This window comes from Pristiophorus japonicus, chromosome 10, assembly GCF_044704955.1.
Source record: "Pristiophorus japonicus isolate sPriJap1 chromosome 10, sPriJap1.hap1, whole genome shotgun sequence".
NCBI classification, from domain to species: domain Eukaryota; kingdom Metazoa; phylum Chordata; class Chondrichthyes; family Pristiophoridae; genus Pristiophorus; species Pristiophorus japonicus.
Genome location: NC_091986.1, coordinates 154,230,638 through 154,256,612, shown reverse-complemented (window position 1 = coordinate 154,256,612; position 25,975 = coordinate 154,230,638). Strand labels below are relative to the sequence as shown.

The 25,975-nt window shown below is 45.9% G+C and overlaps 1 protein-coding gene across 3 annotated transcripts in view; it reads left to right on the top strand.

Moving 5' to 3' along the window:
• Window positions 1-25,975, top strand: part of cryl1 (crystallin, lambda 1) — a 183,441-nt gene that overhangs the window by 154,320 nt on the left and 3,146 nt on the right. Inside the window, exons 6-9 of one of the 3 annotated variants that reach the window (XR_011595678.1) lie at window positions 14,280-14,385; window positions 23,675-23,781; window positions 24,860-24,885; window positions 24,972-25,048. Coding sequence is in view for 2 of the 3 variants with exons in the window: in XM_070892191.1 (XP_070748292.1) it covers window positions 14,280-14,385; window positions 23,675-23,781; window positions 24,972-25,048 (290 nt within the window). In the remaining variant the exon portion in view is untranslated. The remainder of the gene's footprint in view (window positions 1-14,279; window positions 14,386-23,674; window positions 23,782-24,859; window positions 24,886-24,971; window positions 25,049-25,975) is intronic. The other 2 variants (XM_070892191.1, XM_070892192.1) reach the window with 2 other exon arrangements.

The following is a 25,975-nucleotide window of genomic DNA, read 5'->3' as shown; positions in this document are numbered from 1 at the left end:
CCACCAGCCCAAGATCCTGACCTAATCCCCCACCACAAGTTGCTGACATACTGACATACTCCCCGTCCTGCCACCCACCCCAGCCCAGGGTTCCTTACCTAGTAATTCCCCCCCTCCCCCCAGCCCAAGTTCCTGGCCTAATCACCCTCCCCCAGCCCAAGTTGCTGACTTTCTCCCCCCCGCCATCGAGGGGGCATTGTGTGTGGGTCATGAACTGTTAACAGGTTCATTGGGTGTGAAGTGAATAGTGACCGGTGACCGTGTCATGACTTCTGGATTTCGTCTAGTCTTGCCACCTGGATCATACTCTCAACACCCCCCTTTAGAACTGGAACATGTTCTTCCGCCATCCCCACTGTGCTTTCTGTACTCTTTTACCCCCCACCACCACCGAGTTCCTGACCTCTCTCTCCCCCCCCCCCACCCCCGTGATTTCCCCCCCCCCTCTCTCTCTCCCCTCTCTCTGACCCCCCTGTATCTCTCTTTCCGGCCCCCTGTCTCTCACACACCTCTCTCCATTCCCTCTCTCCGGCCACTCTCTCTCTCCGATCCCTCTCTCTGACCCCCTCTATCCAACTTCCTCTCTCCAACCTCTCTCTCTGACCCTGACCTTTCTCTCCCCTCCCTCTCTATCTGACCCCTCTCTCTCTCCTATCTCCGACCCCTCCCTCTCCCGTCTCTCCCCTATCTCCGAACCCTCTCTCGTCTCTCTCTCCAACCCCTCTCTCTCTCCGACTCCCCTCTCTCCGACCCCCCTCTCTCTCTGACCCCCCCCCTTTCTCTGACCCTCCACTCTCTCCATCCCCCTCCCTCTCTCTCCCCTCTCTCCGACCCTTCTCTCCGAGCCCCCTCTCTCTCTCTCCGACCTCCCCTTCTCCGATGCCCTCTCCCCCATTCTCCGCCGACTTCTCTCCGACCCCTTATCTCTCTCCGACCTCTCTCTCTCCCCTCCGACTTCTCTCTCCGATCTCCCTATCGATCCTCTGTTCAGTGTGGGCCATGTTGCAGCTGCAACTGTGGGAAACTGCGCATGCGTGGCCGGTCAGTGACATTGCGCATGCGCAAAAGGGGGCATGGATGAATGCGCGCATGCACAGAAGGACACAAAAATGTTATTGCAGATAATCACTGCACTTTTATTACATTTATCACTTTGGCCTTCATTGTGTTTTATAGTAGCTTCTGAGCCTGGCATTGTCAGTATATGATTGACATAGAAGTTGGTTGAATGGTTTCAATCTTCTTTAATGCAGGATGAAGGGAGTGGTGAAGGATGTAACAACGACTGTTAATGTAGAGGGGTTTTGTGTAAATTTTCAGGGCAGGTGACTGAGCTGGTCGGGGTATCACTGTGCAATTAACTCAACCCTCACAGCTCTGGCTGCAAGGCGTTGAGGTGGCCCTCTCTCTTCTGCTTCTTCCTTGCCTTCATCCCAGTTTGAGGAAGACTGCTGCTGTTGCTCTGCCTCCTTTTAAATGCAGACCTCTCTCTATGGCAAGTATATTCAGATTACTGCACACCACTATGATGTGGGAGACTCTGTAGGACATATTGTAGGGAATGCCCAGATCTGTCCACATATCTGACCCTCTGCTTCAGCAGTCCAATGGTGTGTTCAATAATCACCCTGGTCATCCCATGGCATTGATTGTACCTATTTGCTCAGGTGTGGTGAGGTTGCTGAGAGGTGTTATGAACCATACATGTAGAGGGTATTCCTTATCCCCTAGCAGCTATCCTGTCACATTAGACGAATGTTTGAATATTAAGGGGATGATTGAGTGTCACACGATAAAAGCATTGTGATAGCTGCTTGGTTACCTTGCACAAACATGCATGATCCTGTTTCTGTGATCAGACAAGCTGGACATTAGTGGAGTGGTAACCCTTCCTATTCACAAATACTGCTGGCTGGTGTTCAAGTGCCCTGATGGAAACATGTGTGGTTAGTGATGCCCTGGATGCGAGGGAAGCCAGCCACTGCTGTAAATTCCAAAGCTCTGTCATGGTGGTTGTTGAGGTCAGTGGAGTAGGTGATGTACTGGTTAGCCCTGGTGAGCAGGAACACGGGAACAGGAGTAGGCCAGTTAGTCCCTCGAGCCTGAATCGCATTCATGTCAGAACATGGCTGATCTGTACCTCAACATCATTCACTCACCTTTGATCCATATCCCTTGATACTGTTACCTAACAAAAATATATTGATATCAGTCTTTAAAATTTGAATTGACCCAGCATCCACAGCGTTTTGGCGGAGAGAGTTTCAGATTTCCACTCAACCATTTGTGTAAAAAAGTGCTTCCTGATTTCACTCCTAAATGGCCTTGTACACATTGTAAGATTGTACCTCCTTGTTCTGGATCCCCATACCAGAGGAAATAGTTTCTATAGGCCCAAGTTTCCACACGCACCTAGAACGGCGCAGTCCCGACCTGGACGCCCGTTTTTCGCGCCACAAAGTGCGCCTAAAAAAATCCTCGGCATTCTCCACCTACTTGCAGGTCCTCTGGCCCTCGGCGCAGCCAGCACGAGCTGTGGGGGGGGCGGAGCCAGGTTCCTGCGCTGAAAACAGTGCCGGGACCTCTGCACATGCGCGCTACAGTGGGCACGCAAGTGCAGTAGCTCCAGGCGCCGAACTGTGTGGGAGGGGCCCGAAGCACGCAGCCCCTAGCCCTGGCCGAATGGCCTCACTGAGGCTGCGTGAATAAGGCTCCTCCCACGGCCAGCTCCTGCTCCCCCCCCCCCCCTTCGACCAGACCCGACACCCGCTCCCCGCCCCCCCGCTGCCTCTGGACCAGACCCGACCCGACACCCGCTCCCCCCCCCCCCCCCCCGCCTCCGGACCAGACCAGACCCGACACCCGCTCCCCCCCCCTCCTCCGAACCAGACCCGACCCGACACCCGCTCCCCCCCCCCCCCCCCCGCCTCCGGACCAGACCAGACCCGACACCCGCTCCCCCCCCCTCCTCCGAACCAGACCAGACCCGACACCCGCTCCCCGCCCCCCCGCTGCCTCTGGACCAGACCCGACCCGACACCCGCTCCCCCCCCCCCCCCCCGCCTCCGGACCAGACCAGACCCGACACCCGCTCCCCCCCCCTCCTCCGAACCAGACCAGACCCGACACCCGCTCCCCGCCCCCCCCCCCTGCTTCCGGACCAGACCCGACACCCGCTCCCCGCCCCCCCCCCTGCTTCCGGACCAGACCCGACACCCGCGCCCCCCCCCCCCCTCCCCGACTGACCCGACTCGACCCGCGCTCCTGTTCCCGCTCCCCGCCCCCCCGACTCGACCCGACCCGACCCGCGCTCCCGACCCGACCCCCCCCCCCACTGGACCCGACCCAACTCCCGCTCCCGGAATGGATCCGACCTGACCTCCCCCCCCTCCCTCCCCCCCCCTCTCTCTCTCTCTCTCTCTCTTTCCCCCTCCCCCCTCCCTCTCTCTCTCTCCCTCCACTCCCTCCTCTCTCCCTCTCTCTCCCCCCCTCTCTCCCTCTCTTCCCCCCTCTCTCTCCCTCTCTCCCCCCCCCCCTCTCTCTCCCTCTCTCTCTCTCCCCCCCGATCCGACCCAACCCAACGCCACCTACCTGTAAATCTGGTGCTGGGGACGGGCCCTGCCCTTCGGTCCCGAAAGGCCTGCCTGAAGCACTTTCACACAGGTAGGAAGATGGTTTATTTAATCTTTTCTTTGCTTATAAATGTTTATTCAGGTTGGATTTATTTGTATAATATTTGTAGAAGTATAAATAAGGATTTATTGTAGAATTTAATGAGTTCCCTTCCCCCCCCCCCCCCCACCTCGTTCTGGATGCCTAATTTGTAACCTGCGCCTGATTTTTTAATGTGTAGAACAGGTTTTTTCAGTTCTACAAAAATCTTCACTTGCTCCATTCTACTTTAGTTTGGAGCACGTTTTCACTGTGGAAACTTTCAAATCAGGCGTCAGTGGCCGGACACGCCCCCTTTTGAAGAAAAAATTCTGTTCCAAAGTAGAACTGTTCTACCTGACTAGAACTACAGAAAAAAAATGTGGAGAATTGCGATTTCTAAGATAGTCCGTTCTCCACCAGTTGCTCCTAAAAATCAGGCGCAAATCATGTGGAAACTTGGGCCCTAAGTATCTACCCTATTGGGTCCTTTTATCATTTTAAACACCTCAATTAATCAACAGATCAACCCTCAGTCTTCTAAACTCAAGAGAATACAAGCCAATGTTTTGCAATCTGTCCTCCTAATGCAACCCTTTAAGCCTAGAGCATTGTTGAACTGATTAATGCAGTTGTGTGCTGCAGAGTGAGAAATGCAGGAGTTGTCCCCTGTAGCAGACTGGATGGAGACAATGGCAAAGTAATGTCAATAACTAGAGGGCATAGATTTAAAGTAATTGGTAGAAGGATTAGAAAGGAGTTAAGGAGAATTTTTTCACCCAGAGGGTTGTGGAGATCTGGAACTCATTGTCTGAAAGGGTGGTAGAGGCCAAAACCCTCATCCCATTTAAAAAGTACTTGTATGTGCACTTGAAGTGCCATGGCATACAGGGCTACAGACCAAGAACTGGAAAGTGAGATTAGGCTGGATAGTTATTTTTCGGCCGGGGCAGACACGATGAGCCGAATGGCCTCCTTCTGTGCCATAAACTTCTATGATTCTGTGGTAAGGACATAAGAAATAGGAGCAAGAGTAGGCCATTTGGCACCTCGAGCCTGCTTCACCATTCAATAAGGTTATGGCTGATCTGATCATCATCATCATCATCATCATAGGCAGTCCCTCGAAATTGAGGAAGAATTGCTTCCACTCCAAAAGCGAGTTCTCAGGTGACTGAAAGTCCAGTTCGGGAATTACAGTCTCTGTTGCAGGTGGGACAGACAGTCGTTGGAGGAAAGGGTGGGTGGGGAGTCTGGTTTGCCGCACGCTCCTTCCGCTGCCTGCACTTGTTTTCTGCATGCTCTCAGCGACGAGACTCGAGGTGCTCAGCGCCCTCCCGGATGCTCTTCCTCCACTTAGGGCGATCTTTGGCCAGGGACCCTCAGGTGTCGGTGGGGATGTTGCACTTTATCAAGGAGGCTTTGAGGGTGTTCCTCTGCCCACTTGGGGCTCGCTTGCCTTGTAGGAGTTCCGAGTAAAGCGCTTGCTTTGGGAATCTTTGGGAGGCATGCGGACAATGTGGCCCGCCCAACGGAGCTGGTCGAGTGTGGTCAGTGCTTCGATACTGGGGATGTTGGACTCAGCTCCACTTCCCTGCCCGCTCCCCATAACCCTTTACTCCCTTCTCGCTCAAAAATCTGTCTTATCTCCGCCTTAAATATATTCGATGACCTAGCCTCCACAGCTCTGTGGGGCAGAGAATTCCATAGATTTACAACCCTCTGAGAGAAGAAATTTCTCCTCATCTCAATTTTACATGGACGGTCCCTTATTCTAAGACTATGTCTCCTAGTTTCAGTTTCCCCTATGAGTGGAAATATCCTCTCTGCATCCAACTTGTCAAGCCCCCTCATTATCTTATGTTTCAATAAGATCACCTCTCCTTCTTCTGAACTCCAATGTGTATAGGCCCAACCTACTCAACCTATCCTTATAAGTCAACCCCCTCATCTACGGAATCAACCTAGTGAATCTTCTCTGAACAGGCTCCAATGTAAATATATCCCTCCTTAAATAAGGAAACCAAAACTGTACGCAGTACTCTAGGTGTGGCCTCACCAATACCCTGTTCAGTTGTAGCAGGACGTCTCTGCTTTTATACTCTTATCCCCCTTGCAATAAAGGCCAACATTCCATTTGCCTTCCTGATTACTTGCTATATCTGCATATTAACTTTTTATGTTTCATGCAGAAGGACCCTGTCCACACCCCCCCCCCCCCCCCCCCCCCCCCACCGCCTCCCCCGGCCCGTTCTCTCTGTACTGCAGCACTTGCCAATATTTCTCCATTTAAATTATAATTTGCTTTTCTATTATTTCTGCCAGAGTGGATGACCTCACATTTTCCCACATTATACTCTCAACTGCCAAATTTTTGGCCACTCACTTAGCCTGTCTATATCCCTTGGCAGATCTTTTGTGTCCTCACAATTTGCTTTCCCACCCATCTTTGGGCCCAAATTTCCCCAGGAGTTGCTCCGTTTTTTTGGAGCAACTTGATTTTTCTGGAGTATCTTAAAAATTCCCATTCTGCACATTTAATTTGCGCCAGTGTAAGTGAGTTAGTTAGGATTTTTTTTATTTAGTTTTTTTTCAAAGGGGGTGTTACCAGCCACCTACGCCTGTTTTGGCCATTTAAGCCAGTTTGGACAGCTAATAGTTGCTCCAAACTAGCTTAGGCCAGCATATGTGGCCACTTGTGGAGATTTAAGAAATCAGCGCACGTAGCCAGAGATGGGGGTGGGTGGCAGGAGGGGTGGAGGGAAGTGAGAGGACCTTGCAAAGCACTAAACACCTTAACAACAACATTAAAGAAGCATAAAAACATCAATAATAAATAAAAAATAAATAAAAAAATAAAACTTAAGTTACCGAGGGCTCAGGGATGGGCCAAACAACGTACATTAGTTCACACAAATTGGCTATCCTATCAATGTTAAATGAAAACTATCTTTTATAGTCTAAAATGCTCTGTCCATTTCAACATATTGACACCCAAAATCTAGTTAAACGATGGATTAACCTGAGAGTTTCTCACTGAAATTAAGCAGCATCGATGCCAGCATGTCTTTGGACTAGCTATGACCTCCATCTCTGGATAGCATATTAAAGTTTCAGATCACCACTAGCCTCGCTCTATGCTGCTAGCTTATTGTTACAAAAATTCAGAATTTAATATTACAGAACTATGTTTAACTGCATCAGAATTGGACTTTTCTTTAAAGACAAAACGCTATCCCTCCCGCCCGGCTATAAAAAAAAGTTCCTTGTATGCGAGTCCCAATGGAGTGTATGCAATTGTGCACACTCTGCTAAGCGATTCACTGTGGTTGCTGGTGCTTCTAAACAACAGGATTCCATGAACTCCGTGGGAACCTATCTGACAGACATGCCACTCCTGCTAGCACCCTTAACTTACTTCAACCATGGCTCTGTGTTGTGCAGTACAGTGCTGTTAAAGAGTATCGGGTCATCCTTTCGGCCAGGAATAGGGGCAGCGAGCATTGGGTCAGGCTCACAGGCTGCAGGATGCGCTGGGAGGGCGAGGAATTACTGCGCATGCGCGCAGGCTCCACTGTGCATGCGCGTAGCTGCCGGCACTGTTTTCAGCGCAGGGCTGTAGCTCCGCCCCCCCCCACTGCTTTTGCCACTCCACACCAAGGCCTATGACGATCCACGGAGCGGGAAGAATACCGAGGTAAATTTTCGGTGCCGTTTTTGGAGTACAAAGATGGCGCACCTCAGGCAAGTGCGCCGTTTTACCCGGAGGACCAAATTTTAGCCCTTTGTATCATCAGCAAACTTGGCTACATTACACTCGGTCCTTTCATCCAAGGCATTAATATAGACTGTAAGTAGTTGAGGACCCAGCATCGATCCCTGCGACATCCCACTAGTCACTGTTTGCCAACTGGAAAATGATCCATTTATCCCCACTTTCTGTTTTCTGTTAGTTAGCCAATCCTCTCACCATGCTAATATATTACCCCCAACTCCATGAACTTGTGCAGTAACCTCTTATGCGGCACCTTGTCGAATGCCTTCTGGAAATCCAAATATACTACATCCACTGGTTCCCCCGATCCACCCTGCTTGTTACATCCTCAAAGAACTCCAGCAAATTTGTCAAAAATGATTTCCCTTTCATAAAACCATGCTGACTCTGCTTGATTGAATCATGCTTTTCCAAATGTCCCGCTACTGCTTCCCTAATGGACTCCAGCATTTTCCCAACGACAGATGTTAGGCTAACTGGTCTATAGTTTCCTGCGTTTTGTCTGCCTCCTTTTTTAAACATTGAGAGCCACTGGCAAAGCATGGCCCCGGGTACAGCAGGCATCAGGTCTTGTTGCAGGTGGCTGCAGAGGTCTACAACAGCCTGCTGAAGATGTGCAGCCTCCTGATACACTGCTCTTCAGATCGATCCAAGAAATTGACTTGGCCAGTACATCCTGTTTGCTGGATATGGCCTCCTAAAAGCAGCTCCCCTCACCTGTTGTTTTCTAATAGGCCCAGCTGCTGTTCATACTGGTTGCTGAGGCTACTACTCATCTTTGTCCAACTGTTCCTCCTTCCAGATGAAACTGGCAATAAAAGCACTAATGATAAGCAGATAGAACTTACTGAGAGTAAGTAGACAAAAAATGTGAGAAAGAAGTGATCTGGTAGCTAAATTTTCCTGGCACAATGGCACATAGATCTGAGTCAATTACTTGCAGCCGCATGCCCCTTTAAATACTCCTTCAGTGGTTCCGCAAGATCCCACTAGATTTTACTGGTGGATTCGGTGCTGGGTGAAATTTCTATTTCTATAATTTCACGTTAAAATGATGTTTGGTCTTAATTATGTCATAAAACCCTGATTTCATGAGGCACGTGCCTACCTCTGACCGACTAAAATGGTAGCTGGTTGGAAAGGAGCGATAAGTCCTCTGCAGCAATTTTAACAGTCCGCTCGCCTTATTCTTGCCAACTGGGCAGGGTTAAAATTGTTTCAAAAAGCTCAACATGGCAAGGAAGATTCTTAGGATCGAGGCTGATTGTAACTAATCCAGTATCTTAAGAGTTGACGAGGGGAATCCTCAGGTCGGCATCCAGCAGTGGGGTGAAGTCCAGTTCAGGAGTCATCAGAGGATCTGAGTATGCACCAGAAGCCAGTGAAGCACCAGAATTTGATTGGAGGACCATGAAGCCTGGGAAAGCAAGAGTGGGGTCCAGCTCAGGAGACAATGGATGAACAAATGTAGCCCAGAATACCAGCAGAACCGTGGACTTCAACCCAGCAACCAAAGGGAAAGTGGAATTCAGCCCTGGAGCCAGCAGAGTTGAGTCAAGAGGTTATTGAACAGCAAGAGTTCAACCCAAGGAAACGAGTGGAGCAGCTTGGATAGAGTCCAGCAGCAGAGATAGCCATGTCTTGTAATTTGAGACTTCTAGGCAGAAAAGAGCATTGGAGGTTGGGAAGCAATCCCAGTGGAATTGGGGGAAGAGACCCAAGTCAGAATTGGCGACTGGACTGCTGCAGAATGCAGATGGTCCAGTGACTCTAAGCATGAGCAGATCCAAGAAAGAGTCCTGGAGCAGACAGAGGAGCAACAAAGCAGCAGCAAGAATAAGATTAGTGGAATACTGCTTCGCTTTCATGAATCAGAATAGTAGCAGTCAAACCAGGAAGAGCAATTTCAATTCAGGAACCACCAGATCAGCGTGAATTCAAGTTACCCATGGGAGAGGTTGAGTTGGGTCCAAGCTCCTCAATGTTCAGGTGGAGGCTGACCAATGAAGGTGCAAAGGCAGCAGTATAGCAGACTTAAAACTGCAGGCAAGTTAAATGAAACCATGCTTACCTGGAGGCAGCGTGGCTCCAGTCAGCGCAAGAAAGGAGACTAGAAGAGAAAGAGTCGGGATACAAACCATGGATGGAAGTCCATGAGAGAAAAGCTCAACAGGGTATGGACATCAGAAAATTAAGCTCATTAGAGATCTAGTAGGATTTTTTTGAGGTTTAGGCTAACTATGCAGCGGGCTGGGCTGTACAACAAGAATAACAACAGCTTGCCTTTATACAGTGCCTTTAACATAGAAAAATGCCCCAAGGTGCTTCACAGATGGATAATCAGACAAAAATCAATGATGAATCAAAGAAAGAGATAATAGGAAGGATTACTAAAATACCTTAACTTGATGTTAACACTAGTTGCTTGAAATGGGAAAGTATTACATTTTCCATCACTGGCATCCCTCGAAACAAAAAATCATCGCGATAGTGGCCTGGTGAAGTGTACCTCTGGTCTCTGAAAGGATGCTGTTTACTGCAAACTGGAGAATGTACTAATGGATGAGGAAATAAGTGGAGGTTTGGGGACAACATCGAGTTCAAAGTTGTCACAGCCTGATTTAAATATAATTGACTGTTCTAGGTCAGTAATTCCTTATTTACATAATTAAGCATCAATCAATTTTTTTGTTTTGAATATGCTTTCTGCTCTAGTCCGTTTCATATGTAATAAAACAAGTGGGGCTCAGTTTCTATTTGAACAACATGCAAAATACTGCAGATGCTGGAAATATGAAACAAAAGCAAAATATATTAAAAACATTCAGCAGGTCAGGCAGCATCAGTGGAGAGAATACACAAGTTAATGTTTCAGGTGCAAAGGCCACTTGTGGTTTTGCTGTGATATATTTTGGACACTTCAGTGTTTAATACATGAGCTACAGCAGTGAATGTAATTTATCATAAGGATAAAATTATCAGTTAATTCTTTGACTTTTTTTAAAAGCAGCCTTTTTGAAAAAGTTGTTACTGAATATTTAAAACTACAATATCCCACAAATACTACATTTTAAAGATGAATTAAATATGGTGATGTTTAAATAAATCAGATTACAAAAAAAAACTCCTATGGTGAATTCTTTCTTGTTTCAAATTGGGTAAACTAAAATAGATTTACTTAAATCCAAGTAAAATGATTGCAGCAGTTGTGGGCACTGCAGCTTTAATTTATTTTTGCCAATGTATGCAGTATGACATTGGCCACAGAGGCATGACAATCTGATTAATCAAATACTATGAGTTAATTATTATTTAATGATCACAATCTCAGCTGTATTAATTAATCCAGCAACATTTTTGTAATAACATTTGTTTAAAATTCTACTAATTGGTTGACTGTTTATAGTTCAAACGGCAGAAATACCTATAGTGCGAAACTTGAATTGAAGATTTCTTTACAACTAATATCTTGTATTGTGAAGTTATTGAACTTGCAAAACAATTTGTTTTTCTGTTTAAATTTTTTAGCCTGCATTAATAAGTCTTTATTTTCCTTTGTCACCTGACCATCCCCCCCACCCCAAAAAAAAGTTCTACGAAACTAAGAATAATAGATTTCAAATGTGTGAAATTATACCAAAACTTGCTAATACTGATTGGTAGGAGTAGAATGCTATAGGTTTCAAAGCATACATTTATGACTGCTGAAAGGTGACTATCTGGAACAATCTGAGGAAAGTTGCTTGTACTAAGTTTTAATATAATATATGTAACTGTTTCTGATACTGGAAGATCCTATACATCCTCTGTGATGGTAAACTATCCATTCTAATTTAAAATCAAAACAGTTCCTTTTAATTTCTTGTAGTTGGGTGCTATGGTACCAGGAACAGTTAAATACCAAAAATAGTCAATAGTGACTAAATCCTGGCAGGAATGATTTGAATTTTTCTCTCTGTTGTATTCATTTATTTTCTAGTAAGCATTCAATTCATACCAGGGAAGTGCTGGCACATTGTACTGTTTATTTTTTTGAATGACTAATTGCTTTGGTGAAAACAGCACCTAGTGCTCTCTGTTAACATAGAAATATAGAAATTTACAGCGCAGAAGGAGGCCATTTCGACAAAGAGCCGCACCGCCCTTGGTCAGCAGCCCTAAAGGTTACTTATAAACCTATGAACAATGACGTAAAGGCAAAGAGCAACCAGTCCGCCTCACACAACTGCGACACCCCTTATACTGAAACATTCTACACTCCACCCCAACAGAAGCCATGTGATCTCCTGGGAAAGGCAAAAACCAGATAAAAACCCAGGCCAATTTAGGGAGAAAAAATCTGGAAAAATTCCTCTCCGACCCATCTAGGTGATCGAAACTAGTCCAGGAAATCACGCTGGCCGTATTCGAGTCCCTGCAGTACTTACCATTGTATCTGCGCCGTCCAACAAAAGGTCATCCAGTCTAATCCCAATTACCAGCTCTAGGTTACGGCACTTTAAGTGCCCATCCAACCATCTCTTAAAAGTGGTGAGGGTTTCTGCATCCACCACTCTTCCAGGCAGTGAGTTCCAGATTCCCACAACCCTCTGCGTAAAGAAGCCCACCACCCCCCCCCCCCCCGCCGAAATCACCTCTAAACCTTCCACCAACCACCTTAAATCTATGCCCCCTTGTAATAGACTCCTCCACCAGTGGAAATAGGCCTTTACTATCCACTATGTCCAGGCCCCTCAATATTTTGTACACCTCAGTGAGGTCTCCTCTCAACCTCCTCTGTTCCAATGAGAACAAACCCAGCCTATCCAATCTGTCCTTGTAACTAAGATTCTCCATTCCAAGAAGCATCCTAGTAAATCTCCTCTACACCCTCTCGAATGCAATCACGTCCTTCCTATAATACGGCGACCAGAACTGTACACAGTACTCCAGCTGTTGCCTAACCAAAGTATTATACAATTTAAGCATAACCTCCCTGCTCTTATATTCTATGCCTTGGCCAATAAAGGCAAGCATTCAGTATGCCTTCTTAACCACCTTATCTACCCGACCTGCTACTTTCAGGGATCTGTGGACAAGCACTTCAAGGTCCCTTTGTTATCTACACTATTAAGTGACCTACCGCTTAATGTTATACCCTTTCCTTGTTAGCCCTCCCAAAGTGGATCACCTCACACTTCTCTGAATTAAATTCCATTTGCCACTGCTCTGCCCACCTTACCAGTAGATTGATATCCTCCTGCAGCCCATGACTTTCCTCTTCATTATCAACCACGCAGCCAATTTTAGTGTCGTCTGCAAACTTCTTAATCATACTCCCTATATTCAAATCTAAATTGTTGATATATACCACAAAAAGCAAGGGACCCAGTACTGAACCCTGCGGAACCCCACTGGACGCATCCTTCCAGTCACAAAAACATCCATCAATCATTACCCTTTGCTTCCTACCTCCAAGCCAATTTTGGATCCAACTTGCCACTTTGCCCTGGATCCCATGGGCTTTAACCTTTGTGATCAGTTTACCATGTGGGACCTTGTCAAAAGCTTTGCTAAAGTCCATATATACTACATTGTACATGCTCAGGCATTGCCATTTCTAGCTTCCACGAGACCGCAAGACCTGGTATTAAGTGGATGTGCTGTGGCACCACTGCTTCTCAACGTATCTTGTGAATTTCTACACTTACAATGTATAGTGATTTGCTGCAGGGATGCTAGAATTATACATTAACAGTCCTAGTGGCAGTGACAATATGGTATTAGAACAAAATGTCACTTGTCACAACGCATTTTTCCTATGAATGGGTCTCAGACTGTCTCATTGGACCCAAACTTGGTGCACTCACCGCCCGCTACCGCTGAGTTTTTCCGGCGTTTACCCTCGGTGCTAGTTTCTACTAGGCCTCCCGCCGGCAGGAGGGGAGGACCACTGGGAGCCGGCCACTGATGGCCGCAAGCGCGCAAGGCACGTAAGTGGCCTCCCGCCCGCCAAGCTGGCACACTCCTCCAGGCGGGAGTCTGCGGCAGCAGGGGGAAAGACCGCTGCATGGAGGCAGGTCTAACCCCATGGTAAGTATGAAGACCTGCAAAAAAAATTTGTGAACTTTTTTTTCAGCGATTTATGTGGATCGGGTCCCCTGAAGGTTTTCCAGTGGTTTTTTTTGTGTCAATTTTTATTTTTATGTGCTCCCCCCTCCTTGGGCCCAACTCAATCCTCAGCGGCACTTTGGCGAGAATTGCATTTGCCGCCGAGATTGGGAGCTGCCGCCCAGATTCACAGCGTAAGTCCCTTTTTTGCTGCCGGGCGGTCTTTCAAGGACTTTTTTAATGAAACTCCCACCCCAAGTACTGTCAGGTATCTCGGCGGTCCTTTGGCTGGCACTTGGGCGGAACTTAGCTTCCACCAAGTTTGGGCCCAATTATGTGGTAAGATTTTGGGGACAGATTTTAAAATGAAAAGATTCACTACAGTTTTTAGTTGCTGATTTCCACAATGACAATACAGTAACCTTAGAAATCCCACAATGTTCCACCAGCAGCTTTGCTGACAGACATAAAAGCATCCCCCATAATAGTAAGTGATCTTTTGTTTTATGCACGACTGGAATTAGGATGAAGTTAACTCTACAGGAGTCATTTTCCAACTTCATCTACAGCAGGGAGCCTTGTTTAACAGAAGCACATATTGGAAATTCAAGCTTGATTTTCTGACCTTTAAATGGTCAGAAAATCATGTGTCCAAATTTATAATACGTGCTTTGAGCAGATGAAGCTTCTGATCGTGCAACTGGCAAGTTATTCCTTACATTCCTTAATCTGTATAACAGTGCTTCTGTTTGCTTTTCATCAGGATGGTGTACTGTCACCTGAGGATGTAGACCTTGTGATGTCGGCAGGTTTAGGAATGCGCTATGCTTTTATGGGACCTTTTGAAACTATTCATCTCAATGCAGAAGGTAAGTGCTGGTGTAGCTCAGCTTACTGTAGCAAAGTATATTAATACCAAAGTACTAATACACTAAAATCATTTATGAAAGGCTAATCGTGTTTGACAAATGTTTTTTTTGAGGTTGTAACTAGCAGGGTAGATAAAGGGGAACCAGTGGATGTGGTATATTTGGATTTTCATAAAGCATTCAATAAGGTGCCACACAAGAGGTTATTACACAAAATTAGGGTTCATGGGATTGGGGGTAATATATTAGCATGGATCGAGGAATGATAAACGGACAGAAAACAAAAAGTAGGAATAAATGGGTCATTTTTGGGTTTGCAGGCTGTAACTAGTGGGGTACCGCAAGGATCAGTGGTTGGCTTCTGCTATTTACAATCTATATTAATGACTTAGATGAAAGGACCGAGTGTAATGTATCCAAGTTTGCTGATGATACAAAGTTAGGTGGAGGAGGAGACAAAGAGATATATACGGGTTAAGTAAGTGGGCAAGAACATGTGAGATGGAATATAAGGTGGAGAAGTGTGACGTTATCTACTTTGGTAGGAAAAATAGAAAAGCAGAATACTTTTAAATGATGAGAGACTGGGAAATGTTAGTATTCAGAGGGACCTGGGTGTCCTTGTACACGAATCACAGAAATTTAACATGCAGGTACTGCAAGTAATTAGGAAAGCAAATGGTATATTGGCCTTTATTACAAAAGGATTGGAGTTAAAGTAAAAAAAAGTCTTACTAAATTATATAGGGCCTTGGTGCAACCACACCTGGAGTACTGTGTACAGTTTTGGTCTCCTTACCTAAGGAAGGAGATACTTGCCTTCATCATCATCATCATCATAGGCAGTCCCTCAAAATCGAGGAAGACTTGCTTCCACTCTAAAAATGAGTTCTTAGGTGGCTGAACAGTCCAATACAGAAATTACAGTCTCTGTCACAGGTGGGATAGACAGTCGTTGAAGGAAAGGGTGGGTGGGACAGGTTTGCCGCACGCTCCTTCCGCTGCCTGCACTTGGTTTCTGCATGCTCTCGGCGATGAGACTCGAGGTGCTCAGTGCCCTCCCGGATACATTTCCTCCACTTAGAGCGGTCTCTGGCTAGGGACTCCCAGGTGTCAGTGAGGATGTTGCATTTTATCGAGAAGGCTTTGAGGGTGTACTTGAAACGTTTTCCCTGCCCACCTTGGGCTCGCTTTCCGTGTAGGAGTTCCGAGTAGAGCGCTTGCTTTGGGAGTCTTGTGTCAGGCATGCGAACAATGTGGCCCGCCCAGCGGAGCTGGTCGAGTGTGGTCAGTGCTTCAATACTGGGGATGTTGGCCTGGTCAAGGACGCTTAATGTTGGTGCGTCTGTCCTCCCAGGGGATTTGCAGGATCTTGCGGAGACATCGTTGATGGTATTTCGCCAGCGATTTGAGGTGTCTACTGTATATGATCCACGTCTCTGAGCCAAACAGGAGGGCTGGTATCACTACAGCACTGTAGACCATGAGCTTGATGGCAGATTTACCTAAGGAAGGATGTACTTGCCTTAGAGGGTATGCAATGAAGGTTCACAAAACTGATTCCTGAGATGATGGGATTATCCTATGAGGAGAGATTGAGTAGACGAAGCCTATATTCCCTAGAGTTTAGAACACGGGTGGGCAATTATTTGGGCTGGAGGGCCATTTAGCAAGTTCTGGTGAGCCGTTGAGGGTCGCTCACCAATGCTCCCCCTAAGGTGCATGGCTGCGCACCAATCTCGAGGTCTAATGCAGGCTGCTCACCAGCTTCTGCCGCTGGAAGAGACAATGTGCATGCAAAGTTAAAGGGACTGCGACGGAAAAGAATGGGGGCGTATAAGCATTGCATAAACGTAAGCCTAAATTGAGATAATAGTCAGATACTATCTTAAATACACAGAATGTAATGTAAAATAGTAAAATCTTCCGTTATTAAATGAATGAAATGTCTGATTGATCGATTGCATGTTGTACTGAAAGTCTACGTGGCTCGAGTCTGCAAGGTCTCCGGCGCAAGCATGTTCTCTTTTTAGTGTGTTGATTCCGGAGCCCGAGGCTTTACAAGGCCTGAACTAGAATCGTGTACCATTACCTGGAGTCCTTGTGTTCCAAGATCCACTCCCGTGTCTAAAATGACCATGAGAACTTCCCTGCCATTGTATTCTGGGTACCTGGAGTGGAGCAAACCATTATTTTTGCTACCTATCTAGTATTGTATATATAATTAGTAATATTTTGAAAATATAATCCTACAATGATATATTTTAAAATCTCCTGCAGTAATAGAACCAGATATGTGATAGTAACCAGAGTGCCAGGATGAATGTCCTAGTGATTCTGAGTGTGGCTCATTTGTAGGTTTATAATATAATATTTAAAGTGTAAACTGATGATAAAATGTAATTTTATTCATATATGAAAAAGAATGGATTACTCGCATTTGCCAATTATTGCCTCCCATTTGCAGCGTTTAAAGACTGAGTGATCAATGCAGATATGATGCAAGGTTTTTTATGTAACATCGAATTTTTTACAGTTTACTATTTCATTGGATAATTTGTCAAGGATTGTATATACATAAAGACGCAATGCTTTCTTCGATAAAACTAAGAGTTGTCGAGATGAGCAGCCATGACTCGACGGAGGAGGAACATCCAAAGCGCACGCGCAGCAGCGCCCCCACCAGCCAGTAATGAGTGGAGGATTTGGCAGGTTTTTGAAAAGTGGTTCATGGAGTCAGAGCGGGAGAGAGCCGCAGAAAGATGTTGGGCCAGCTCCAAGACACAAAAGGGAAGTAGATCTGTATCAGGCAGTCCTGGCAGCTTTATTTTTTTAATTGCCCCAGTTCAGAGTCACAGCCTGAGCGAGCTCTCCTCTGTGAGGTGGGGAGGCCTCGCAAGATTGGATGACTGCAGCTCGAGTTCCTGCGGGCTGGATAGAATGAACTGGCGGGCCGGATATGGCCCGCGGGCTGTATTTTGACCACCCCTGGTTTACAAGAATGAGAAGTGATCTCATGGAAACATAAAATTCTTAAGGGGCTTAACAGGGTAAATGCTGGGAGGATGTTTACTCCAGCTGGGGAGTCTAGAACGAGGGGTCATAGTCTCAGAATAAGGGATCAGTCATTTAGGACTGAGATGAGGAGAGATTTCTTCACTGAGGGTTGTGAATCTTTGGAATTCTCTACCCCAGAGAACTGTAGATGCTCAGTCATTGAGTATGTTCAAGACAGAGATCGATCGATTTTTGGATATTAAGGGAATCAAGCAATATGGGGATAGTGCGGGAACATTAGAACATAAGAAATAAGGACAGGAGTGGGCCACCTGGCCCCTCAAGCTTGCTCCGCCATTCAATAAGATCATGGCTGATCTGATCATGGACTGAGCTCCACTTCTCTGCCCGCTCCCCATAACCCTTTACTCCATTATCGCTCAAAAATCTGTCTATCTCCACCTTAAATATATTCAATGACCCAGCCTCCACAGCTCTCTGGGGCAGAGAATTCCATAGACTTACAACCCTTTGAGAGAAGAAATTTCTCCTGATCTCAGTTTTAAATGGATGGCCCCTTATTCTAAGGCTAGGTCCCCTAGTTTTAGTTTCCCCTATGAGTGGAAATATCCTCTCTGCATCTACCTTGTTGAGCCCCCTCATTATCTTATATGTTTCGATAAAATCACCTCTCATTCTTCTGAACTCCAATGTGTAGAGGCCCAACCTACTCAACCTATCTTCATAAGTCAACCCCTCATCTCCGGAATCAACCTAGTGAACCTTCTCTGAATGGGAAGGTGGAGTTGAGGTAGAAGATCAGCCATGATAATTGTGATGTGGTGCCCTCAAAGCGACGTGGGTGCAGTTCATGACCCTGCACCATGGGGATGCCCGCTATCCTGGCAAAGCCACATGCATGCACATGCTGCATCACTCTGCTCATGGTGAAGGAGATGCAGTCCCTCCTCCTTATGTACAGAGCATCTGCAACCTGGCGGATGGAGCAATCGACAGCAAATTGGGAGATGTTGGAGATGTCTCCTGTTGCTCCCTGGAAAGATCCATTGACGTAGAAATTGAGCGCGATGGTGACCTTGACTGCGACTGAGTGAGCCATTCTCACCCTGGTATGAGGTTCAAGGTCTGGTTGCAGAAGATGGCAGAGCTCTGTGACCACATCCTTGCTGAAATGCAGCCTTCGCACACACTGCTCTTCCGTGAAATTAATGTAGCAGAATGGCTACCGGCATACCCGAGGAGAGTAAGGACTCCTGTTGCCAGTCCTGTGGAACCTTCTTCCTCTGGCAACATGCTGTAGTTCTCCCTGTCCTGCTGCCTTAGGTTCTCCCTGTCCTGCTGCCACTGGTTCTCCATGTCCTGCTGCCTGTCTTTGTCTGTCCCTCTTCCTTTGCCTCTGCCTGTGCCTTGCTCCATGGACCTCTTCTTGTGGTGCTCCCTCTCTTTGTCATTGCCTTTCTCTCTCCATTTCGCTATGCCTTTCTCTCTGTAACTGGTGCCACCTTTGTCTTCATCTAAGCATCCTCTGACGGTGACGTCGGAGCAGGAGGCCGAGAGCCAGCACAGCCCCCATGAAGCGACAGAAATGGTGTAAGTTCAAAACTGTTATGCAGGGGAAACGTTAGGAGGCTCCTTGAAGTAAAAATCGCTGCTATCAGTCGATCAGCAACCCTGCCTATCTATTGGAAAGCAGAAAAAAGTAATGGCCAACAGAAAATAGTTTTCAAGATGATGCCTTTAAATACCGCTGCTCCATCCGGTTTCCGACTGCAACTCGACAGCTGAAGCTGTCGTTGTCATCGCCAGGCGCTAAGATAGGTTGCGTGGGCAATTTAACTTCCGGGGTGGTAAGGGGGCAATGCGCACAACGATGACGTTATCATCACCACGCGCAGCCCAGCGGGGCGCTCCCTGCAGGAGCGAACAAACCCCTACCCAATTCCACCCTGGCAAAAAACAACGACCATCAATAAAAGCAGCAAAGTTGCCCCCCATGGGTCAGGTTATAATGTTGATATTTATCAATGTGAACTTTTTTTGAAATGCTCAAGTGTCACTACTGTAGTATATGCAAGCACTCTAATAATGACTCCACGAGGTAAGGGTATTGTACTTGAACTGCAGTGACTTTAGTCCGTTTATTGCAGCTCCTTGAGTGAGGACACAATGAGGTGAGCTCCCTTTTATACTTGGTTACCTGCAGTGTGCAGGTGACCCTTAGGTCTCCACCAGTAGCACCCTCTGGTGGTACAGGTATGGTGTATACAGTGTGAAGATACATTCAGTGGTCTAGTGTTACAGTACATACATTATACATACACAACGACACTCCCCCCTAAGTCTTGTGCCACAGGCTTTTGCACTGTGTGCTCTGATCCTCGACTTGAGTGCCCAAAGCCCTTGCACTTTGTCTTTGCTTGGGAATGGCTCTCTCCCTGTGGACCCCCAAGTACTTATTGCCATGACATGGGGAAGTGGTCAGCTGTGGACGGTTGGAGGTGGTAGTGAGGGTTGTGTGGGTTCTGGGTGTGATCCATGTGTCCATGGCTACATAAATCCATTCCCCCCCCCCCCCCCCCAATACATTGACCATATGTGTGGCTCAACACCTGCATTGGCATACATATACAGAGAATAAAGAATCGGATTGGTTATGTCACTGTTTTTGTGTTTAGCAGTGGTGGAGCAAGTACATATTACAGGTAAGGTACAGATGTGGTATTGCGGCCTTCAACTGGAGGCGTGGGTGCAGGTGGGTGAGAACGTTTAGTGGTGGGCAGAGCCACAGGAATGTGTGGCCCCCCTGTCCTCCTTTGATGGACTGCAGGGTCTCCATGTGTCAGTGGTGGTGGAAGTCTGGTCATCCCAGATCCCGCCGGGAGGGCTGGAGGGTGCTGGCTTCTTGCTCCTGGTGTTGGCCCTGGTGGCCAGGGGGTAGGGCCAATCTAGAGCAGGGTGTCAGTGGTGGTGCCTGTGCCATCCCTTGATCGTTGGCTCTACAGTGGGTATGCTCCCACTGTGTGTGTGGCCACCCTCCCTGGGGCATCACATTGGTCCCGGAGGTGTAGGCGACATGATCGGGTAGCCCGCTGGACCTGGGTGCTAACCACTGGACGTTGCCCTTGGCTTTGTCGGCATGCATGTAGAACCCGGCATCATATCTCATTTCATCATTAGCATTCATGATACATTGGCTCTGACCGCAATCAGCCGACTCGACATTGTTATTTGTCTTTACACTTTCGCATTTGTCAATTACATCACTTTCCTGTGTACTATCAGCATCTCGGTGCAAGATTGCGTTTAGATACCTGAATTTGTCAATTACATCACTTTCCTGTGTACTATCAGCATCTCTGTGCGAGGTTACATTTAGATACCTGCATTTGTTAGTTACATTTTTTTCATTAGTATTACTGGCATCACTGTTCAACGGTACATTTGTATACTTGCATTCGTTAATTACATCTTTATCATAAATGTCACCGGCATCACTGTACAAAGAGTGGAACTGTCCCTTTAATTGTTCTGGGTTGCCGGTCTCCTTTAAAAGGGCCTTGCAATCTTTACCCCAATCCGGTTCGCTGCTCGGCATCACGTGTTGCTCCCTCAACACTGCCCCTCGTGGTCTAGTCGCGGCTATCTTGATTTCAGGTGGTTCACCTCGTGGTGTGGGCGCCATCTTCTTTCTCTCCACGAGATAGACTGCGGTGATCCTTTTCTCCCCGGGTTCTGCCACGAAAGCAGGGAATCTACCTTCTGCGCCGATTTTCTTCCCTCGGAGTTCTGCCACTGGAGCCCGGAAGGTGAGGTCTGGTCGTTCAACTTGGATCATCCCGCTGTTGAGTTCTATAGTCTGTGTCGTCAACGCGCAGTCGAGTTGGATGGTAGGATTTCCAGGTGCTGTGATGGATCCAAATTTGGTGCCGCGTAGGACGTCGATCGCCGGGACCTGGAGGCTCTGGTGGTACAGATATGGTGTATACAGTGTGAAGATACATTCAGTGGTCTAGTGTTACAGTACATCCATTATACTTACACAACAACTAGAACCAGATTGAAGACCTTCCTGAATGTTGAAAGTTTGTGGTTGGACCTTTGGTTTGTCTACTTGCCTTCCCTGAGTCAGATCAATGATTGTTTGTAATGCAAATGTAGAATGACTGAAAGGATAAACTAAAGAAAAGGCCAGAAGCAGAGGTCTACAGTCAAAAGATAGGGCAAAAAATTTAAAATTGAAGGAAGAAAATAGGTTTAAGAAAAAGATAATTAGCAAGTTGGAGAATGCATCAAGATGGTTTTTGTTCAAACTTAGCCCAAGAAAGCATGGAATAGATAGAAAACAGCATAAAATTAAGCTGAAATGAAATTTCATAGAAGTAAGGAACAAAATATTAATTAAATTGAATTTATACAGAATTATTCTCACCATCCCCTCCCGTCGCCCACAAGAACACCATCACTCCAGATTGAGTTTTTGAGAATGAGTGTGCTTATTTTCAGGGAGGTCACTTACCTTGCCACAAACTTTGTGGAATAGGCCTGGTTTCCCTCCATTCTTGTATGACAGCCAACACAGGTTAATAGTCTCCATATAAGCATTGTAGCCATTTTAAGTGAAGACTTCCAAACCTACTAATTCCTGGAGGTTTGATCACGTAATGCGTGATCAGGTGACGTTTGATCAGTGATGCCTACCCTCAGTTTGCATATGTTGCTGGATTTACCTTACAACGGTTGGGCCCCCAGTAGTTGAGTGCCTTTGCGCTAGCAGCTGTCATGCGAGAAGTTTCAGGAGATTCATCTTCCATTCTGGGAAACTCCTGGACAATCCCAGGGGGTTGGGGATGGGGTGGGATAATTATAAACTTCACTCTGTTACTCATTACTAGTATAAGAGGTGGCAGGTGGGATCAGCCATTTTGGACCATTCTCATACAAATCACGCAAAGACGATTTTGATACTGACTATCCAATTGGAATGACCAACTGATGTGCTTAAAGCCCTTATAAAGATTGTATTTATCTCTTTGCATGCCCTTTATTCTCCCTCTTTTGTGGCAAAGTATGTAGAATTCACACTTTGTTAATTATATTAAATGGGGCTATTTAGATATCTCCAAACCACCAAACTTTGTCAGGCTAGCTGACAAGCTCGTGTCTCCAGGCTTGTTTAACTGCATTTGGACAGCTCCATATCCATATTGATTATTACAGTAAAAACCCTCATCAAATGTTTCTCAGCTCCTAAATGAATCCATGACTACTGCAGTTGCAGATGATGGGTAGGGACTGAACCAAAACTGGTTTTGGTTTTGTTGTTTGTAACTATATACTTAACTGATAATCAGTGTTGCATGTTTTATGGTAGGAGGAACAGTAAGTTGGGAGCAGGAAGTTACAAAGGGCCATAGACATATTAAGTGACTGGGCAAAACTGTGGCAGGTGGAGTTCAATGTGGGGAAGTGTAAGGTAATACACTTTGGATCCAAGAAAAACAAATCGGAATATTTTCTTTAAAGGCGAGAGACTAGAAATTGTGAAAGAGCAAAAGAATTATGTGTCCAGGTATAAATAATCACTAAAAACTAATGTATTGATGCAAAAAGTAATCAAAGGCTAATTGAATCTCAAGAGGATGGAATACAAAGGGGAGGAAGTTATGATTCAGTTGTTATATAGCCTTGGTCAGATCCCATCTGGAAATGTTGTGTTTAGTTCTGGGCACTGCACCTCAGGAAAGATATATTGGCCTTAGAGGGGGATATAGCACAGACTCACCAGAATGATACTGGGGCTTAAAAGTTTAAATAATGAGGACAGGTTGCATAAATGTGGGGTGTAGTCCCTTGAAGTTTGACAGTTGAGGGGTGATCTAATTGAGGTTTTTTTTTATTCATTCATGGGATGTGGGCATCGCTGGCAATTTATTGCCTATCCCTAATTGCCCTTGAGAAGGTGGCGGTGAGCCACCTTCTTGAACCACTGCAGTCTGTGTGGTGAAGGTAATATACTTATTTGTAGTGATTTGGTACAACTGAGTGGCTTATTAGGCCATTTAAGAGTCAACCACATTGCTATGTGCCTGAAGTCACATGTAGGCCAGACCGGTGAACCAAATGTGTGGATTCTCTTCCCCCAAAAGGCTGTGAGTGCTGTGTCAATTGAAATCAATTGAGATCGACAGAATTTTATTTGGAGCATGTAATAAATCGAAACAGCCAGAAACTTGACTATATTGTAATCTTAATTAGTTTATTAATTTGCTAGGTCTCAAGAATTACTTTGAACGTTATGATGTGTGTATGAAAAGAGTTTTATCATCTTTTGGACCTGTTCCTGAATTTTCTGGTGAAGTCATGGAGAAAATTAACCAGGTAGGTGGGAAGTCCTTTGTTTGGAATTTGTGATTAAGGAGTGATTTTGCCAGGCCACATTAGCAACTGGTAGTGCCACAAAATCAGATGCAGGACCTTGTGTGCTGGATGTGCTCTGCATGCTGGTTTTCTAACAGCACTTTTGGGAGCTTTTTTGAGGCTTGTACTTTAGCATGTGCAGGCCTCAAAATCATATTAATTAGGTTCTGAAGGACCTTTAGATTTTCTGACTTCAGGCGAGATTCCGTACATAGTACAAGCCTCACTCATAAAAACTGGGCGCATTGGAACTTTTACCAGTGTGGCCTGTTTATGTACCTTCTGAACAGAAGGTAAGTTTTCAACAATTTTTTTCCGCCATTTCTGCTGTGTTTGGCTGCATTTTTCTTCATATGTTAGTTCGTTTTGCTGTGCATGCCTCCTTTTAGGTTTTTATTCTCTACTAAATGTTTCTTCTAGCTTTTACATGGCACGTTACAAAGAAGTAAGGATGGGTATTCCTTTGAGAGTTCTAATTGCGTTGATTAAAATAATGCACTAAGAAGTGTTTGTGAAGTAAAACTGGTCTAACAACCCCTGAGGCGTTTCTGTCACATCCGTTGCTACCTTGGGTCATGTCCAAGGAGTCCCATCTTTGCCAACTCTACTTCACAAAACAAACTATCACAGAGTTGTGCCATTTGCTGCCCAATCATTTACATTCATCATCCTGTATGCCTTCTTAACCACCTTATCTACCTGTCCTGCTAACTTCAGGGATCTGTGAGCATTCACTCCAAGGTTCCCATTTTTCTCTACACTTCTCAGTATCCTACCATTTATTGTGTATTCTCTTGCCTTGTTAGCCCTCCTTAAATGCATTACCTCACACTTCTCCAGATTGAATTCCATTTGCCACTTTTCTGCCCAGCTGACCAGTCTAGTGATATCTTCCTGCAGTCTTCAGCTTTCTTCCTCACCATCAACCACACAGTCTATTTTTGATTTAGACTTCAATGCAGTGGGTATAATTAAGAAATAGCAGCCACTGAAAACTTTCAAAATGTATAGACCCACATTTATTTATTTTTAATTGTAGAGCGAGATGAAGCCAGCAACTAGCAGGTAAATGCAATTGCCCTTCAGTGCCCTAGTTATGGGTGAGCTGTAACTGTAAGCTGAAGATTCAAAGCATTTCAATACTTTGACAGGACTCGGGGCTCAGATTGACAGTGGAAATCCTATTCGAGCGGTTGTCACAGGCAAGGGTTACATCCAATCTTAACAGGTAGATATGGACACATTTAACATGGGAAGATGTTGACATAGGACTTTTCAATGTACTTTGTGACAGACATACCAATTTTAATAATAAATGGGGAGCGCTAACTTGCATACCCGTATGCAAGTCCATCAAGAAGAAGCATTCCATCAGGAAAACACATAAGTAAATTACTTCCCCAGAAAGTAGGGGGAAACTCTGAGGTCAAGTCTCTCTGAAGCAGCCATCTTCAGAGCAGCAACAGCAGCAGTTTAAGAACAGGTCAACTCCTTGCCTGTTGAAGTTTGGTGCATGGATGAGGGGCTAATACTAAGGGCCCAAGTTTCCACATGATTCGCGCCTGATTTTTAGGAGCAACTGGTGGAGAACGGACTATTTTAGAAATCGCAATTCTCCACATTTTTTTTTTCTGCAGTTCTAGTCAGGTTGAACAGTTCTAGTTTAGAACATAATTTTTTCTTCAAAAGGGGGCGTGTCCGGCCACTGACGCCTGATTTGAAAGTTTCCACAGTGAAAATGTACTCCAAACTAAAGTAGAATGGAGCCAGTGAAGATTTTTGTAGAACTGAAAAAACCTGTTCTACACATTAAAAAATCAGGCGCAGGTTACAAATTAGGCGTCCAGAACGAGGTGGGGGGGGGGAAGGGAACTCATTAAATTCAACAATAAATCCTTATTTATACTTCTACAAATATTATACAAATAAATCCAACCTAAATAAACATTTATAAGCCAAGAAAAGGTTAAATAAACCATCTTCCTACCTGTGTGAAAGTGCTTCAGCCAGGGAGAATTCTGCAGCCGTTCATGCCGCTGAGCGGGAGGTGGAGAGAGAGAGAGAGAGAGAGAGAGAGGGGGGAGGGAGAGGGGGAGGGAGAGAGAGAGAGGGGGGGAAAGGGAGGGAGAGAGAGAGGGGGGGGGAAGGGAGGGAG